Genomic DNA, 18,225 nt, shown 5'->3' with positions numbered 1-18,225 from the left:
GGAGACTGCCTGCTTCAGTTCCCCGCCCCCCCCCCCCCCCCCCGTGGCTTAACTCTTACATTTTGAAAGTAAGCCTATATTATTTTCCGTACCCTAAATTGTGACCCCCCCCCCCCAAATCTTTAAGGATATATTTAATTTTGGTGAACAGCCAAAAGCTATTTGGAGGCAGGTCGGCAAAAGAGCTCATTTATTAAGTTGAATTATAAATGTTTTATCTATAAGAAATGTTTAACATTTTTAAAATGTTGGCATTTAAACATTGGTTTATGAAGAAAAATCATATCAAACTTGTATCATTGGGCCATTCCTTGTGTTATAGATCAATGCCAGACAGCTGAGTTATTACTGTTGTTTGTCCTCTACCTGTGTTTGTCCCCTAAGTTTGCCTTGTTTCCCTTTAAATGGATGAATTTGGTCCCTGGGAAAGCAAGTAGGTTATTGTCTTCAGGTTGGAGACAATGATATTCTTTTCCACTTTCCTTAAGAAACTTCTATTAGAGGGGCGCCTGGGTGGCTCAGTCGGTTGGGCGTCTGACTTTGGCTCAGGTCATGGTCTCGCGGTCCGTGAGTTTGAGCCCCGTGTCGGGCTCTGTGCTGACAGCTCAGAGCCTGGAGCCTGTTTCAGATTCTGTGTCTCCCTCTCTCTCTGACCTTCCCCCATTCATGCTCTGTCTCTGTCTGTCTCAAAAATGAATAAACATTAAAAAAATAATAAAAAAGAAACTTCTATTAGATAGATGTCAAAATTTTGAATATACCTTCCATGTCTCAATTTTTCTCTCATACTTTGGCTTAACTGGTCTCTCACTGTGTTCTGGAAAGGGCCGTAATTCAACCTTCTACCTTATTAACTCATTCTTGGCATTCATTCTTCTATTTATTTCATCTACTTATGACTCATTCACCAATCTGACAAACTTGTATTGACTGCTTGTGGTACCAGAGACTGGGACATATTTTAGATCTCTAGATCTTTTTTGGGATTGCACATCCTCAATTCTAAGGATACTGAGGTTTGTCTCGTTTCGTTTCTCCTCAAATTTCTAGGATTTGGTTGTCTACTTCTCTTTGTCATTTGGGATCCCTGTTCATTCTTTTGGGGTTGCTGTTTCAATCACAGGTAGTCTGCCTCTGTTGATTGTGGGAGAACCCTGGAACACACTGCCGCATGAGGTAGGTCAGTAGTTTGTGGTCCTTTGAGGGTTCTCCATCCTATTGGGCATCTGTAGCTAATGGTTCAGGGTCTTCTCTGGCCCAATGTCCACATTCTGTGATTTGGTCTGAGAACAATTGCTGTTTCTGCCTACTGCTTGGCCCAAGTAGAGAAGAAGCCAGATGATCCACCTAGGTCAGGTATAGTCTCCCCAAGAAATCCTCTGGGGTTTTCCAAGACCTTCCCCTAGCGTGGGGTATATTCCTCCACTTCTGCAAAGCTGTGGTCTCCTCAGTCTTAGGGGAACAGGATTTGACACAGATCTCAGAAAATTCCTCATAAGCATTTGTCAATGGGTGGGTTTTTGTCTTCACAATGTCATTAGACTTCATTCACTTCACTGTCATTTTTGTTGGATTTGGGGAAGGAAGAGAAGGCAAAGGTTATTTCTCAGTCTAACCATCTGTATCCAGTCTCCCTTCTTAATTGGCATTTATTTCGGTTCTGTTCAGTGGTCAGCCTATTAAATCTGTCGAAAGTGCTAGACACCAGTCATAATATTCACAAGAGGGTTGGCTCATGCATGATTCATTTATCTCCTGTAAGTGCCGAAGTACAAAGTGCGTGCCACTTATCTCCTGTAAGTGCAAAGTACAAGGAAGCTGTGGAGTTTGGAGTTCTAGCTGAGTGAAGGCATCAGAACTGGACCTCTAACAGGAAGATCTGGACATGTAGAGACAGGTGTATTAAGATGAGAAAAGCAACAACTGGCTACTTTGACTCTGGCTTGAAATACTGAGAACTTAGTCACTTAAAGTGATAAGGGTAAGACTCTGTCAGATACGTATCTTTCTAGTTAGTTACGTGGTATTGTAAGGTGCAGTTGGAAAAAATTATTTGGAGATGTGAAAATATATACACAGAATAACAGAACATTCATCACAAAATTAGGGTCAAATGATAAAAGTCATGAATTCCCATTAGTAGCCTATGTATCCTCTCTACAGACAGAGATCATTTAATGCCCATTTGTGGGTGCATGTGCATACCACAGATGTAGATTGGGCACCAGGTAAATCCTACTTCCTTCTCATACATGCTTTGAGAACTATAGGTAAACTTTGCATGTATGCTACTACCCAAACACTACTTAACAGGCGTTTAATAGTTGGTTATAAGAATGTTGAACACTTCAGCAGGACTATGGGTAAGGTAACTTTGGGGGGAATGGCCCACTCTTGAGACCACGTTTTCTGGAGATTTTTCAATAGTGTAATTGTGGGGGCAAAGGGTGGTCTTCCAGGTAGTCATTTCTTAATATATTTTTATAAAAAGATTCACTATTAAAAAATGATTTCTTTATATCTTGAAAATCCTAGCTGGGAAATGGGGGCCTGAAATGGTCAGTTCTGTTTACTGGTGTCAAATAAGGGTAACATGAAAAATGTCACCTTTATCCTAAAGGGACATGGCTTTTTTCTAAATGTTGAACCAAAAGTACTTTAAAGGACTGTTCTAGGGCCCGAAGTCTCCGTAAGATACTGCCAAGAAAAAAAAGTAAACAGTAAGCAAAACTCATCTTTCATACTGACCTAAAATTTAAGAAAAAAATTATGAATTTAGCTTTTATTCAAAATTAAATAAGCAAAAGCAAAAGTTTAAGAAACTTTTACAAAGTACTTACATAAAAGAAAGTTAATCGGGACAGTCACAAGTTTGCAACAAATAATTACAAAAGTATCTAGGGCAGCATGAATATAAACCATGTCACAGCATGGTGATCTAATTGTGATATGAATAAGGCATAACTAACATCTGCACCAAGACTAGAATTAAAAAATAAAACATACTTTAAAAGCTTACTTCTACATTAAGCTTCTTCTCTTCCCCCAGATCCTTAATGGGTTTATACTACGTAATATTTTTTTTTTTTAAACACATCATGTCAAACTATAAATTATATTGATGGGCAGTTGATGTGAAAAGCCCCCTAAAATGCACAAACTAACTGGTACTGAATTGAATTCTCCATTTACCTTTATGTACAATTAAATGTAAACCATATTTTCACAGTTTTAAGTGTTTTATGAATAGATGCACAGTACCATGGCAGGTTTGCAATTGTTCCTGAAAACTGGCTCTAGGTTCTGCATCCAAAGCCTGTTGGCCGCTAGGATGCAAGTATTTACATAAATAAGAAACTGTGTCATAGTCAATGGTCAAGACAGTTCAGCAAGAGCAGTATTTCCAACAAAGAGTGATACTCAATACCATAGTTTACATACTTGTGCAAATATAAGCATTAGGACAGATAAATCTGAGGCAAATTCAACTTGCAAAAACTTGTATCGCTATTGTTGTAAACTTGGGCAATAAAAACCCTCAGCAAGTTCTGCTCTCTATGGCTTTTTTTTTTCTTTTAAAATTTTAAAGCCAGAGAAAATGCACGCGCGCACACACACACACACACACCCTACATACACACAGTTCTCATTTCGTTTTAGAATATGGTACATAGTGCAACTTCATCACAATGTAGAGGTTTAACACACATTCAGTGCGTGTTTTTCTGTGCAAGTTCTTAGTGGTCTAAGTCCTAGTTGAAGGTAATCATTTGCAGAACCACATGATTCAGGAGGTTGAAGGAAAAAAAAAGTTTCGTTACATTTCTCAAACCAGCACTGGATGTGCAAAAGGCAGCAGACAATCTGGCTGTCAACACAGCCAGATTAGGGTAACTTTAAAGGAAGATCCAAGCAGTTAGTTACTTAGATTGGTCTCTAGAAAAATAGGTCAGTATATGCTGTATCTTTGTCAACCGTTCTTTCAAAGACTTCATTGACAAAACCGATAGCTGGTATCGGGGATCTACAGGAAGAACTGCAAGAAGCCACCAACACCACGCGGGCCCATTAGGGGTCGCCTAAAAATAAACAACAGTTTACAGTATTAATACAATATATGTCTATGTAACAAAAACAGTGCTCATATATCTGATCCTATCTCAAACTCTTAGCGATCATGGAAGGAAGGCTATTATATCCCTATAAAATGGGGAAACTAAAGACCAGAAATGTGAATTGTCCAAGACTGAAATCCAGACCTGACTTCCATGACTAACACTCTGTCCCCTGCACTGCCTGAATGCAGGGTTTCTCGACTTCAGGCTGCTCACATTTGGGGCTGGATAATTCTTCGATGTGGGAACTGTCCTGTGCTCCTGAAGCATGTTGAGCAGTATCTCTGACCTCTATCCAATAAGATGCCAATGGCACCTCCCAGTTGTGACAGTGCAAAATATCTTCAATTTCATGAGGAGTGAAACATTGATAGAGCCACAAATAAATTGAAGCAGCAAGGGAAAAAAGTTAGAAAAGACTTGCTAACAGTATAGGAAATGATGCATCTCCCAACTGTCAAAGAACAAGACACTGCCAAATATGCCAGGGGGGCAAAACTGCCCTAATTCAGAACTACTTTCTGAAAACACATATTAAGTTAATTAATATTTAAAAATGTCTCCAAGGAACTATGGCAAGACGTAAGATCCTAGGCAAGACATAAGAAAAGGTCTCAGCCTCTAGTTTTGTTTGAAAAATAAACATTTGCAGCAAAGAAGTCCTTCTGATGTTGCAAAGGCTGACTAGTGGCCATTGAAAGAACTTGGAATTTATACAAAACAGTTTTTAAGCCATCTCTGTTGCACACCGAATTGCTTTTTATTGAACCTGAAACCTGAAGTTTCAGAATGACAAAAGGAGCTCCTGATCTCAGTAAGCTCCCTCTAGAATCACACTAGATTTCTGTAGTTGTGTACTATCTGTTGTCCACTCAACATCACTATGCCATCCTTCTTGCATTTCAGAGAGGTCAGAAACATTTCCCAGAATCCTCTCCCTCACATGGTTCTGGGTTAGACTTGGCCTAGGAGAGGCATAATCCCGTGAAATGTGGAAGCTGGAAGGGAAGAAGCCATTGTTCACTGGAGACTGTTGCTAAGTGTCGGCAGATTTGCAGGAGCCTTCCAGAGAATTCTTAACCACCTGCTACACTGCTCCAGACTGAGAGATACTGGTGGGTACCTCCCTCGTACTCCTAAGAAATACGAAATTTTCCCTGCAAGTTCTTGAAAAGCACAGTGCTCCCCTGTGTCAGGTACCCCATCCTCCTTCCGTGATGACCCTCATCTTTACTCCTCCAACTCTGCAGACAGCTGCGTCAGCCCTCCATCCCACAGCACACCCTCCGTGCCTGGATTATGCAAGAGTGGCTGCTTTTGTTTCACTGACCAGGTCCTGACTCACAATACTACCAACAAAGCAGTGGTAGAGGGCTGAATCATAAAAGGCAAGAGTGGTGAAAGTTTTTACATTTAAGATGTACTTAATTTTATGCTTAGCAAAGGCTATTTCTATCAAGTTTAATCAGATTTAGGAAGCCAGAATAAAACAAACATGAGCAACTGATAATATGTACGACACCGAATGAGTGCTCAGTTTAGAGATGATCTGATGTTATAATTTCAAGTTCAGGTGAAGGACTCAATTGGGATTCAGACAGACTGAGGCCAACCTTTGAAAACCAGAATGAGAGGCAGTGTCCATCACAGTGGGCTGTTTTCTCTCCATCTCGGTATATTTATAGCCATTCCATTATGTAATCTACCTTCTGACCATAACCATTTTATTCAATTCAAAATGCTTGTCTAAAAGTTAGCGCTTTGATCAGTCTATCAGATTTTCCAGAGTCGTCGTTCTGTGCGTCTTACAGTGCCTACCACACCGATCTGCTTGCACAGAAAGTTGAGCGTCACCCCTAAGCACTTGAACAAGACCATCAGAACAATAATTTCATGAGGAGTGAAGCATTAAACATGAAGAGACACAAGGGAAAAAGCTGGAGAGAAAAGGAGAGGTGAAAAAAAGATCTCCCAATAATTTACTGTAATGTCCCATTGTTAATTTCCTTATCCCGCCTTTGAGCAAATCCTCAGTGAAGGGCTTTCTCCTTCTGTGCAGTCACAGCTATGGACCCCTCAGCTCCCAGCTCTGTCCATCCCCTTCCCCTACAGATAGCAGCAGACAGCACTGCTCTGGAAATACGGTCATCACTGTAAAGACAGTGGGGACAATGGAAAGGCTGTGCAAAAAGGAAAACAAAAAAACTTAAAAACCCATTGCTAAAAAAAAAAGTGAGACTTTTGGAAACAACATCAAAGCCATCATACCTGAAGGTTTTCCTCCCTCCCGGGCATTGAGCCAAAGTGCTGAAGAATTTGGCTTCGAAATCTGTCTCTTAAATTCTGAAACCAGCTGCAGGCTTGTGAGTATACCAAGTCATGAAGCTGTCTGAGATTCTTGATCTCCTCGTCATTCTCAACCTAGAAACAAAACAGTAAGACTTGCATCTAGTCCCCCTGGTCCAGATCACTAACCCAACAGAAATGTAAAAATAAAAATGTAAAAAGAGGCAATCCCAATTTCAGTGCTGGATCAGAGTATTCTTATGCAATACATATCCTGTGCTTCTGCCTCACAAAGAGCCAATGGCCAGACTAAAGAGACACCACAAGGTGTGACCGCCACCTGGCCTCGTCACCAAAGCAAAGCAATACTGCGGAACCCTACTGCCGGCCTCCAGCTGGGAGGGGTACAAGTGACAGTGAGTTGGGAATTCCTTTTTGTCTCTCTGCATTGATGGTTTTTGAAAGCAGTGGGACAAGAAAGGAATATCGTCACTACAATAAGAGGGAAGATTGGGAGAGGTTTCAGGCAGAGAGAACATGGCAGAAAGGTAACAGGAGGGACAATAGGCATAAGTACACCTTTTACCAGGGAACTGAGTCAAAACACAACAAGAATCTTAGCATAGAAAACCAGTATATCAAAACACAAGAGAAGAAATTATGCAAGGAGGAAGTTCTATAAAGGCAAGGCTGTGGCTACCTCCATCATTCCTCCTTGCACCCTTCAGATCACCAAACTACAAACATAAAATTAAATGCATCAGCTTTGCAGCCTCAGATCCAGAAGAAGTAGTCTCACAGGACACAGGAGATGAAATAGAGCATTAACTCCTCCATCTTCTATTGATTTCTGTAGCACGCTCTTCTAGCCCACTCGCTATGTGCCGGGGAGGGCTCTAGTTCATATACATTAACTCATCTGAACAAATACCAGGCCTGACTCAGCCTTTCATACTTCAAGAATGACTCACTATAAAAGGGACTCTGAACACATACTTTTTATTTCTGAAAGATGTGAAATGAAAAAACTAAAACACCTGCCTTTTGCACAATACTGTAAATGTACTTAATACCACTGAGCTAAATACTTAGCTATGATTAAACTGGTAAATTGGGTTAATGAAAAGGTAGAGGAGCCAGTTGAAGACTTCTGCTCTTGCAATGACTATACAAGATTCAGTCCCCTGCTAACACACGCTGGTCTTGACATGAGCTGGAAATAAACTTGTGACTTGTTAAAACTATTAAAGAAAACCTCTACGTTGCACCCTTACAGAATTCAAGGAAACAAACCATGGGCTGTAGAAAACAAGGAACGACACAAATGACAAGTGTCTGACGTGGAAAAAGGAGCTGGCTAAAAAGCAGTCAGAACTTCAAGGGAAAAAAAGACTGCTTATAAAGAAAATTTGAGAAGCTTTTCCAGAAGGAAGGGACAAATCATTACAAAGATGAGACATGAAGATGAGGAAAAATTATTAGACATTCCTAAGACTGCAAAGACAGCAAACAGTTTCTAAATACCAAACTCATAATGCTTTCAAGATGCTATTCTATTGTCCTATATTTCTATCTAGGCATATGGTTGGCCATATACTCAAGGGATTGTGTCATCAAATCCAAATGTGAAGATGTAAACTTACAAAGAATATTGCCTTTAGCAAATGATTCCATTAACTAAGCATGCCTAAGGCACAGAAACTATCAATCAGCTCAAAATTTCAACTTCCACAACACTTTCGGCCTACTGCACAAAAAAGTCTCCCCATAGCATCTTAATCATAAGACAGGACAGGAAATATCAGCCCAATCAAGTTGATCAGAGAGGCAATATGGCATAATGATGAAGCACAGCACTTGGGGCCAGAGAGCTAGCTTTAAATCATTTCTATGACTCTACCTAGAGGATCTAAGGTATATTTATTACCACTTTTGGATCTGGCTTTCCTCATCTAAGGATCTCAGAGTTCTGAAAATTCAAAGAGCTAATGTTTGTAATGCCAGCGTTCAATAAACGATTAAAATGAAGGGCCCAAATCAATGAACAGGGAGAGCATATGATCAATGGTTTTATAATGCCCTTCCAAAAGAAACTGCCTTTCATCTGATACTCTTTCACAAATCATTTTTTTGGTACCTAAACTAACTGCAGATGGTGAATTACTGGAATCATCATAAAGGCCCACATTAACCCTTTGCAAGAAGGTTATCACAATAACGCACTCCAGGAAAGATCTCACCAGTGAGGCTAGTGACAGTACTTTCTCTGTGATGCCCTAGAGTTTGAACACCTCTCCTCTCACTGTGTCCATGTTGTCATTAAGGCTATGTCAGATACATACAGAACGGTTTTTAAAGGCTTTCATGTGTTTGCCTACTAATAGATTCGATTAAAAAGGGCAGGGATTAGCAGCTTTCATAACCTAGATGGGTTCTAAGTTCAATTCAATCCATTGCTGGTGTTAAGTGCCCACCATGCCCACGTACACTCTAGGCACCACGTTGGTTGGGGAGCCTGCAGAAATGAAGAGGATCTGTGCTCTGGACTCTTCCAAGTTGACACACCGTGAGTAAGAGCAAGATAAGCAAAAGCTAACTGGGAGCTAACTTGTGTAAGTATCGACCAGAGTCTCTGGGACAAAGAACTGTTGTATGCGCCTAGACTATCAGCCTGTGCAATGCCAAGGACAGAGTACCCCAAGGTGTGCTCAAGAAGCATTTAATACCTTAACATCTTCCAGATATTCAATGTCTGCAGTGCAATATCCATCTTTCATTCCTCTCTTTAAGACCCTAAACCGCTTTCCTCCAACTGTGTCAACCACAGACCTCCCGTCAGGTAAGAAATGTACATTCCGAATTTGTAGCATACACCCATAATCTGCAAAACTAAAAGAAAACTTCTGATTAATATCAAAGTTCAAGTAACAAGCATGCAAATTCTCAATATTCAAAGCAAGTTCCAATGTAAACAAAAATGTTTCTGTACAAAAACATACCTATTCTGGGTATCACTAACACACATCCCAAACTGTTTAGTTCCAGTTTGTATACTTCTTCGAATCATCAGTCTGTATCTTGGCTCAAATACATGAAGAGGGCAAGGCACAGTAGGGTAGGCCATAGTGCAAACAAATATTGGAACATTCTTGGTCAAGCTGAAGAGGAAAAAAGTCTCATTATCATCCATCAGAACGTACCACAAAAATGACTGAAGCTTGCAACACTCATCAGCATCTATTTATAAAACTAAATCTGAATTTAAGATACCAGCTTGTCCTACAGAGCTAAGTATCTTTATGAATCAGGAATATAGTTAGTATTAATACAAACTTTGTATTTTGTATTAATCTGTTTAAAATATTTAGAACAGTTAGTCTTTTATCCATCAAATACTCTTCCTTATAGATAATAAGAAAAAAATGGGCTCCCACAGTCCACAAAAGGCAAATCATTAAAATTCCTAGTGCATTAAAATATTTTCAAATTCACGATCAAAAACATAACTCAGTAACATTTTTTCTAGGTAATTAAAATTATAGAATATTTTTCACTGCCAGATTGGCAGGAAAGGAGGAGGACAACAGTACCGCCCAGTTCTGGCACGGGCATGGGAAAAACTGGCAGGGCTGAGGGCAGTTTCAAACAGTACAACCAAACTGAAGAAGAATCTGGCAGACCCTTTAAAAAGTTCATATCCTTTAAACTCCTAGAAAAACTTGTACAAGTACTTGAAAGGAAAGCTCACTGTAACATTGTGTACAGTAACCAAAACTTAGAAGAGGGGACTAGTAAAATAAACTGACATAACCATAAAATGAAGATATACGTGTGTGTGTGTGCACATACACACGTTGATATGGAAAAAAAAATCCCACTTTTGTTGAAAATGTATTTTACACATCTTAAAATCTGGACGGATACATGCCGAAATGCCAACGGTGATTCCTTTTGGGTTATAGATGACCTTTGCCACCCCTGCTTATTTACAGGATCTTCTAGCTTTTCTTCAAAATGACATAATTATGTGAAAGTAATACAAGTATTAGCACCTCTTTTAAAAAATGTGTAATCTACCATGACTAAGCATTCCATTTGGTCTTTTTCAGTTCTTCTGCTGACAAATATTAATCAGCAAAACTCTGAAGTACCAGGGGATGAGTACTTAAGATGAGCACCCCATAAAACAGCCCTGGTAGTAAGTAACCAAGACTCCCTCAAGCTTCTCTGCATCACACTGAGCCCCCCTCATGTGATGACTTCATCTGTCATTTGCCGATTCCACTCGTCTGCCGGGAGTCTGGTTGCAGTCACTATACTTAAGATTTCAAAAGCATATCTGCGGCTTTCCTGTAACCAGCTTTTGGCAGTGTTGATCAAGAAAGTTCATAATCCTCATATCAGGACATTTTCTATCAAAATCACAATGAAATATCAGTATCATGGAAGACAAATCAGTACCAACTTAGAAGAATGGACACCGTTCTTCTATCAAAGGGCACTGGCCCAGTGAAGACATTTGGTGGATACGTATACTAAGTTTGCAAGCACAATTTTTTCTTAGAAAGTAAGAAAAAATCTATTACATAAACACGGCATGTAAAATGTGCAGTTCTGTCTCTTTGGTGTGTCCAGTGAAAGAGAAAGTTAAGAAATTACGCAGGAAAGAAATTTAAAGAGACTCCTGTGACTCGAGCAAGAGGGAAAGACAGGAAGGGAAAAGAACGTCAGAAAAGGACAAGGAAGAAAGAATACAAAGCACCAAAACCAGGTCCAACCTACCCAGCCCCAACTAGCCAGCGCGTGCTCGCTCTCAGTAGTGGTCTGTACCACTCTAACCCTAAATTACCTCCCGACACTAAATCTGCTACCGGTAATCTTGACTAATTGAGACTTTGGCCCCTAAGCCACTCCTACCAATTTCAGCCTCAAGGTCCCACCCACTTCCCGACCTCTCATTGGCTAAAGCAGCTGCCAGTCCAGGCCGTTTATGTTCCACCTTCCTGCTAACCCTGCCTGGTTCCTGAGGGTTCAGTTCCCAACTCCACTGCCTGAGGTCCCGTAGGAAATTCCTCCTCCACCGAAACTGCCACTGCGGTGCAAAGGGCTTGAGTCAACAACCCCCAGTGGAACATCTGGAAGTTACCAAATGAACTTTTAAAAACTTCTGTCTGTTGAGGAGAGGGGAACCTGACCCGTGTTTGTTGAAAATTGCCTGGGGCTACACTAAGTTGAACTCGAGACAGGATCCAGCTGGCTGCGAGAAAGTCTCTCCTTACTGTGTTAAAGGGTGGTGGCTCGGGGCTTGATCACATTAGCTTTATGAGAAGAAACTTACTGTGACAGCTCAGCAGTTTCTTCATCATATATTTGTTTTCTCTCAGACAGCTCATCAGGCAGATACTTCACTATCAATTCTTCCAACAGCTGTGTCACACAGTACCTCCTATCTGCTAGATACTAAAAGACAGTGTTATTTCACACTCCAGTACTTTTCCTACAGCAGAAAACAGGCAAAACAGTTCACAGTAAAGCCTTTATTACATATTTATACAGTCGATTCTGAATTAATTTGTGAGGAAGAACGTGACAAGTGATGATGCCACACAGGTCAATCTGCGCAGGCTTTGCCCCAAAGCACTGAAGACACGTGGCTGCGGTGGAGACTACCACCGTCCAGAAGACCCTTGTCCTGCTATGACCTCAAATCCTTTCTGGGCAGCAGGAGGCCCTGCCCTCTCCCACACCAAAGGCCAATTTCTATCTGACAGCTCGTGGGTACTTCAGACTAGCATTTTAACTGAGAACCAAAAAAATAAGCTAAGGAATAAAGAAAATAATACACTTGCCTTATTTAGGAAAAGTGAAACTATTCTTTTTGTCCCAGTTTTGGTGGCCGAGTCTCCAGATCATTTTTCTTGACGATTTTCCTTCCCATGTCACCCACTGTCACTCAGACCCTTATCAAGAGGTTGCTTTTCCTACACGATCCACCCCCCCAACTCTATATAAAATGGCACATTTGTACCACTCCCTTAACACTCCGGAAAACTGCCACTCGCATTTCCGCGTCATTATTCCAACTGCTAAAAGCCATCCCTCTCCTTCCAGCCTGTAAGCCTGCCTAGCCTGCAAGGTCTGGCTCCAACTTTACCTTTTTCATGAAGTCTGCCTTAATTTTTCTGTCTCCCGAGAAGCCCAATTTTACTGCCTTTATCCCATAAAAGGCAGTTACCACACACCGCACTGTATTCCATGGACAAAAAGACATGTTTCTGTAGGTAAGTTAAAAAACTGCATAAGGCTGGGACCAGGTCAGGACGTGGGTACAGAATTTTGGAACAATAACCCATATAATAAAGTTAGGAACGACTCTTGGGAGACAATCAGAAGATAAAGAGAAGCCACATACTTTTAATCTGCAGTTGCAGCAAAAATAAGGGTTTGTCATTATCCAAGGAAGAATGGAGGAGAAGGAAGGGGGAGAGAGGTTGGGAAAGGGTAACAGGAGTGGTTTTCAAACTTTAGCATGACATCAGGCTTGTTGAAAAGCAGATGGCTGAGCCCCACCCCAGAGTTTGTGATGTCGTGGCTCTAACACATTTTGAAAACCAATGGGCTAAATAGTAGATATAATACTCGTGTATTAATTTGGGGGGAATAGGAATCTAAATTGTACAATATTTCTGGGGGATGTAGGTAACCCAGCATTTGGTTTTAAGAGTCTTATAAATACATGGTTTTGGATCAGCCATTCACCTTCCAGAAATTTATCCTAAGGAAATAGTCAAGACGCAAATCATGGTATACAAAAAAAAAAGAACAAAACAACTTACATACCCAACAATAGGGAAATGTTAAATCAATGGATTATTCTGCTATAAAAAAATCTTAAATACATTCCGATGAAAGAAGAACAAAAGAAAATGACAAGAAAAGCATAAAATGATAGAGCGTATCAATTTGTTTTTTTAAATATATACTTAGATTTTACCTATTAATACAGGATACCTTTAGGACACAGGATAAAGTTACTTTCAAACAGTATGCTGGCTGTATTTTTAAATAATGCTTGTTTTCCTTCAAACTCCAGACATTTCTTAAGGTGAGGTAGCTCTAAATTTAAAGCCACGTATCTAATTGTTAATTTGAAAAAAAAACACAATATACTACAGAATATTTAAAAACTCTGGAAACACAGAAAAAAAACATGATTAGAGTACTTCACCTGAAAACATGAAGTATATAGGCGGAAATGTAATTAATAAACTTTTAAGAACGAGTTTGTCTTAGGTTTTTGGACTTTGTGAAAATTCTATATATGGTTTTCTGTTTGACATATTGGCTTGTTATGTAAGAATACACATATGCTATTATAATATCTGTACAGAGTTGTTTTTTTCTGCATAGGAATTAACTATGTACGTTCAAATGCAAAATGGCTTATTAATTTTTTATTCATATTTGGAAGACTTTTTTTTAAGCAATGCTGTCACCCCCCGGAGACAGGATCATTCTCGTGATCAATGCTACAGTCGTAATTGGGACCTAGAATTATAACACTGGGGCCTCACCTGATGGCTAAGGACACCCAAGCAGGATTGGGAAAATGCTGTCTTCCCATTGGTTACAAAAGATATGTACCTGAGATCCAGCTACTTCCCTAACACAGGTTATGAATAGCATTGATCATGACTGTACAAGGGGTGTGGGAAGCTGTGCCTCCAGTAAGTACACCACTTTCTAGAGCTGTGCTGCCCAAATGGTAGCCACCAGTCACATGTGTCCATTTAAATGAAAATGAAAATTTAAAATACAGGTCTTCAGCCACACCAGCCACATTTCAAGTGCTCAATTGCCACATGTGACTACCATGTTGGACAGCATAGTTATGGAGAATTTCCATCAATGCAAAAAATTCTATTAGTTGTTCCAGATGTTAAGGCAAGACTAGGGCTGAAATCCAGGGTATTATTGAGGGTGGAAGGCAAGGCAGTTGGGTTTTCCCAATACTGACTGTCATCATTAAAACTGAACCAAGTCTCGGCCAGGTACTTGACCATACCCTCCCTTTGTTTAAAAAAAAAAAAAAAAAAAAAAATACATGGGGCTTGGCCTCCAGAATGGCCCTCCTTTCCCCTATGCTCTCCAAATTCACATTTCTCCAGCACTAGCATTTTGGGTAATGTAATGTTTTCCTTCTTGGTCAGTCAGCATATATAATGTAATTTATTCTGAACATGATAATCACTATTTCTATGGGCTAAATACAAATCAGTATTGCCAAGCTTAAGATCAATAAACATAAATATGCAAATGTTTACCTCTTTTAAGCTTTCTTTGCAGAGAGGACAATACGGTGTATGATCTAAACAGCGCTCAAGGCAATTCTTACAGAAGGAGTGTCCACAAGGGGTTGTTACTGGCTCAAAAAACAACCTGAAATCAACCAAAATACATGTTTTCACATTAAACTATCCATGGGAAAAAGTGAAGAAATAATGGGACCATAAGACTAATCTCTATTTGAGGAAGAAGGAAGGTCTAGTGGGCAGGAGAGGAAGGAAGGGGCAGTGATACATACAATTATCCCCTCCTGAACCTTTTAAAAGTTCTCCATCAACAGGGGTACTACTCTGCCAAGGGGTGAAAGCTATACTGACCAATGGAACAGCCCACATGGGAGCTACTACACATTTGAAATCTGGCCGGTCCAAACTGAGAAGTGCAATAAATGTAAAATGCACACAGTCTCTGAAACTTGGTGTGTAAAATAAACAATATGAAATATATAATTATTAGTTGTTGACTAGATTATTTCTTAATAAGCCTATAAAAGCCTTACTATATAAAATCCATGAAAAAGAATAACCCAATAAACTTTAATTCGTAAAGAAATATTAGGCTTAGTACCAGTAAGTAATGAACAATATAGAAATACTAATTTTACTTACATGATAATTATTTCCTGAAACATGATACTTCGGAATTTCCTAGATAAAAAGGTACTTGAGAAATCATCTGGCCTAATGCCAGATGGATGGATGAAGCACAGGTGGATGAAGCAGTCTAGGCTCAGAGATAAGGGACCTGCTCAGAACACAGCTCGTTCTTACCAGCCTGATGTGGCCAGCCACCAGGTCTCCGTGCACTGTTCCTCTGACTCCACCACAACTCAAGTAAATGGAACATGTCTTTCAAAACTATTAGTCTTCTAGAATTACAAGCATTCTACACAATGGAAATCTTTTTTCATTTATTTTTATTATTTTTTAAATTTGTTTTAAATTTACATCCAAATTAGTTAGCATCTAGTGCAGCAATGATTTCAGGAGTAGATTCCTTAGTGCCCCTTATCCATTTAGCCCAGCCCCCCTCCCACAACCCCTTCAGTAACCCTCAGTTCTCCATATTTAGGAGTCTCTTCTGTTTTGTCCCCTTCCCTGTTTTTATATTCTTTTTGTTTCTCTTCCCTTATATTCATCTCTTTGGTCTCTTAAAGTCCTCATGTGAGTGAAGTCAGATGATTTTTGTCTTTCTAATTTCACTCAGCATAATACCCTCCAGCTCCATCCAAGTAGTTGTAAATGGCAAGATTTCATTCTTTTTGATTGCCGAGTAATACTCCATTGTGTGTGTGTGTATATATACACACACACCACATCTTCTTTATCCATTCATCCATCGATGGACATTTGGGCTCTTTCCATACTTTGGCTATTGCTGATAGTGCTGCTATAAACATGGGGGTGCGTGTGTCCCTTCGAAACAGCACACCTGTATCCCCTGGATAAATGCCTAGTAGTGCAATTGCTGGGTTGTAGGGAGGTTCTATTTTTAGTTTTTTGAGGAACCTCCATACTGTTTTCCAGAGTGGCTGCACCAGCTTGCATTTCCACACAACGGAAACCTTTATCCAACTTTACTTAAAAAGGACTTTATAGTTAAAACAAGACAGAATCATATATATACAACACGTTGTTAGCATTTTTACCCAAATCTAAAACCATGTATGTGTCTAAGTTTCAATAATATGTATAACTTTTATAGTCCTTTACAATATGTAAGTCATTAGATTCTTACAACACCTGCAATATAGGGTATGGAAATACCCCACTTTGTAAGTAATGAAAATCCAAATAATGTTCAGAGATTACCTGCCCAAGTTGTGAAAGGTAAGCCGAGAACTAAAATTCGTATCTTTTGATTTTTAGTCCAGTATTCTGTCCCTTTATGTACTCTGTATTTTATTTGGTAATATAAAATATGCATCTTTATAAAATTTTATACACTTACCTCATGCAGAGAGAACACTCAAAATCTGCAACATCTATTAATTCTTCTGGGATGTCACCGTAAGTTAATGAAAACGTACAGACTTCATTGCGAGTTTCTATTAAAACAAAGAGGGTTATCATCTTTAGGAAAAAGTTTAAAGACCATTCTAAATAAATGTGTTCTAAATGAGTGTAGTAACATTTTTACCTCCTTGTTTTTTAAGCTTATTTCTTCCGTCTTCGTCTACAATCACATCCTGGTCTAAAAGAGACAACTTTCTTTTCAGCAGAGCACCTTTTTCTTGAACAGAGAGTAGAGGTTCCGAGGACACTCTTTTTAAACAGTCCTCTCTGGCAGGCATTTCTGTTGAATTTATAGCCTGTGCTGACCACGCACGGTTTAAGCTTCCTTTGATAAGCTCTGAAGTGACCTCTGGTATTTCTTCGTTCTACAAAAGTACAATAAACAAGGGTAACTGTATTGCGGCTCTCACCACGAACCAAACTGAAATGAAATTCCACTGTCTCAGAATGTTCTTTTTACCATTCATTTAAAAGCACCAACTTTTAATTCTAAAACCCTGATAAATAAATCATTTTACTAGTAATTATAATATAACCTTAGACATCAAGCTGACATGTTATAATGAGGTCGATGCAGTTATGCTAATATAGTTGTTACAACCCTGAAGAAACTAAAATAAATACCATGTTCTACATTTCTCATGAGACTAAAGTTTTCTGATATTCAGGTGACCTAAAATTGTGATTAATGAACACATATTTTACGTAAAAGTTTAGTGTAAAATAAAAGGCTACAAAAAAATCTAATTCAGACCATGCTTAATAGATTCTATTTCTTGAAACCCAGAAAGTGAAAATCTTAACCTGTAAAAAAACAGATGCACTCAACCCATGAAAATCTTTTCTCACCCCTTACCTGCTCTGGGCTAAGCTCTGTGGCAGAGTGAGACTCTTCCATTACTACAGGAAAACCAAAAGGTTTGTTTTTAATACATGGCAATGAACTCCAGGAAGAGTCCTTCAGGCCTTCTTTTAAGTTTTCAGGTGACAATAAATCACATAAAATCTGTAAGAGAAATGTAAAGGTAATGGAAAATGTATGATTAGGGATAATTTAATATAAAGCTATCTAAGAAATTTGAGAAAATTCACAGCAGACATTGTTTTTAATGAGCAGAGGAGGAAGAGATTAAGCAATAAACAGAAATGCCAAACCATTCAAAAGTCTGGTAAAACCACGGTGTGCCTGAATGGGGTCAGATCACGTCAAAGAAATAATTCAAAAGAAAAGCATTGGAGTGGCTAGACTACCAGCCTAGAAGTTACCCAATATTAAAACTGACTTTTTAATGGAGGATTATAAAGAGATTTTTGAATGAGAGAGAGAGAGAAGGACTATAGGAAGGGCAGACACAGGGAGAGAGAGAATTCCAAGCAGCCTCCGCGCTGTCAGAGCAGAGCCCAGCACAAGCTTGAACTCATGAACCATGAGATCATGACCTGAGCTGAAACCAAGAGTCAGA

General features: G+C 39.4%; 1 protein-coding gene and 1 long non-coding RNA gene across 3 annotated transcripts in view; one reads left to right on the top strand and one right to left on the bottom strand.

Annotated features, from left to right (window-relative positions):
• LOC123384793 overlaps window positions 1-6,385 on the top strand; it is a 35,035-nt gene extending 28,650 nt beyond the window's left edge. The window contains exons 2-3 of the long non-coding RNA XR_006596374.1: window positions 5,022-5,230; window positions 5,927-6,385. This is a non-coding gene — a long non-coding RNA (uncharacterized LOC123384793). The remainder of the gene's footprint in view (window positions 1-5,021; window positions 5,231-5,926) is intronic.
• LONRF1 (LON peptidase N-terminal domain and ring finger 1) overlaps window positions 2,768-18,225 on the bottom strand; it is a 37,571-nt gene continuing 22,113 nt past the window's right edge. The window contains exons 4-12 of one of the 2 annotated variants that reach the window (XM_023252421.2): window positions 17,619-17,768; window positions 16,887-17,127; window positions 16,698-16,794; window positions 14,726-14,840; window positions 11,740-11,861; window positions 9,401-9,559; window positions 9,128-9,290; window positions 6,384-6,536; window positions 2,768-4,079 (exon numbers count right to left, since the gene is read on the bottom strand). In XM_023252421.2, coding sequence (XP_023108189.1) covers window positions 3,921-4,079; window positions 6,384-6,536; window positions 9,128-9,290; window positions 9,401-9,559; window positions 11,740-11,861; window positions 14,726-14,840; window positions 16,698-16,794; window positions 16,887-17,127; window positions 17,619-17,768 — 1,359 coding nt within the window. In that variant the 3' untranslated portion in view covers window positions 2,768-3,920. Of the gene's footprint in view, window positions 4,080-4,854; window positions 5,114-6,383; window positions 6,537-9,127; window positions 9,291-9,400; window positions 9,560-11,739; window positions 11,862-14,725; window positions 14,841-16,697; window positions 16,795-16,886; window positions 17,128-17,618; window positions 17,769-18,225 lie in introns of those variants that run through there. The other variant, XM_045055306.1, reaches the window with a different exon arrangement.

Source organism: Felis catus, chromosome B1 (assembly GCF_018350175.1).
Source record: "Felis catus isolate Fca126 chromosome B1, F.catus_Fca126_mat1.0, whole genome shotgun sequence".
Taxonomy (NCBI): Eukaryota; Metazoa; Chordata; class Mammalia; order Carnivora; family Felidae; genus Felis; species Felis catus.
This window is presented reverse-complemented; position numbering and strand designations above follow the sequence as displayed.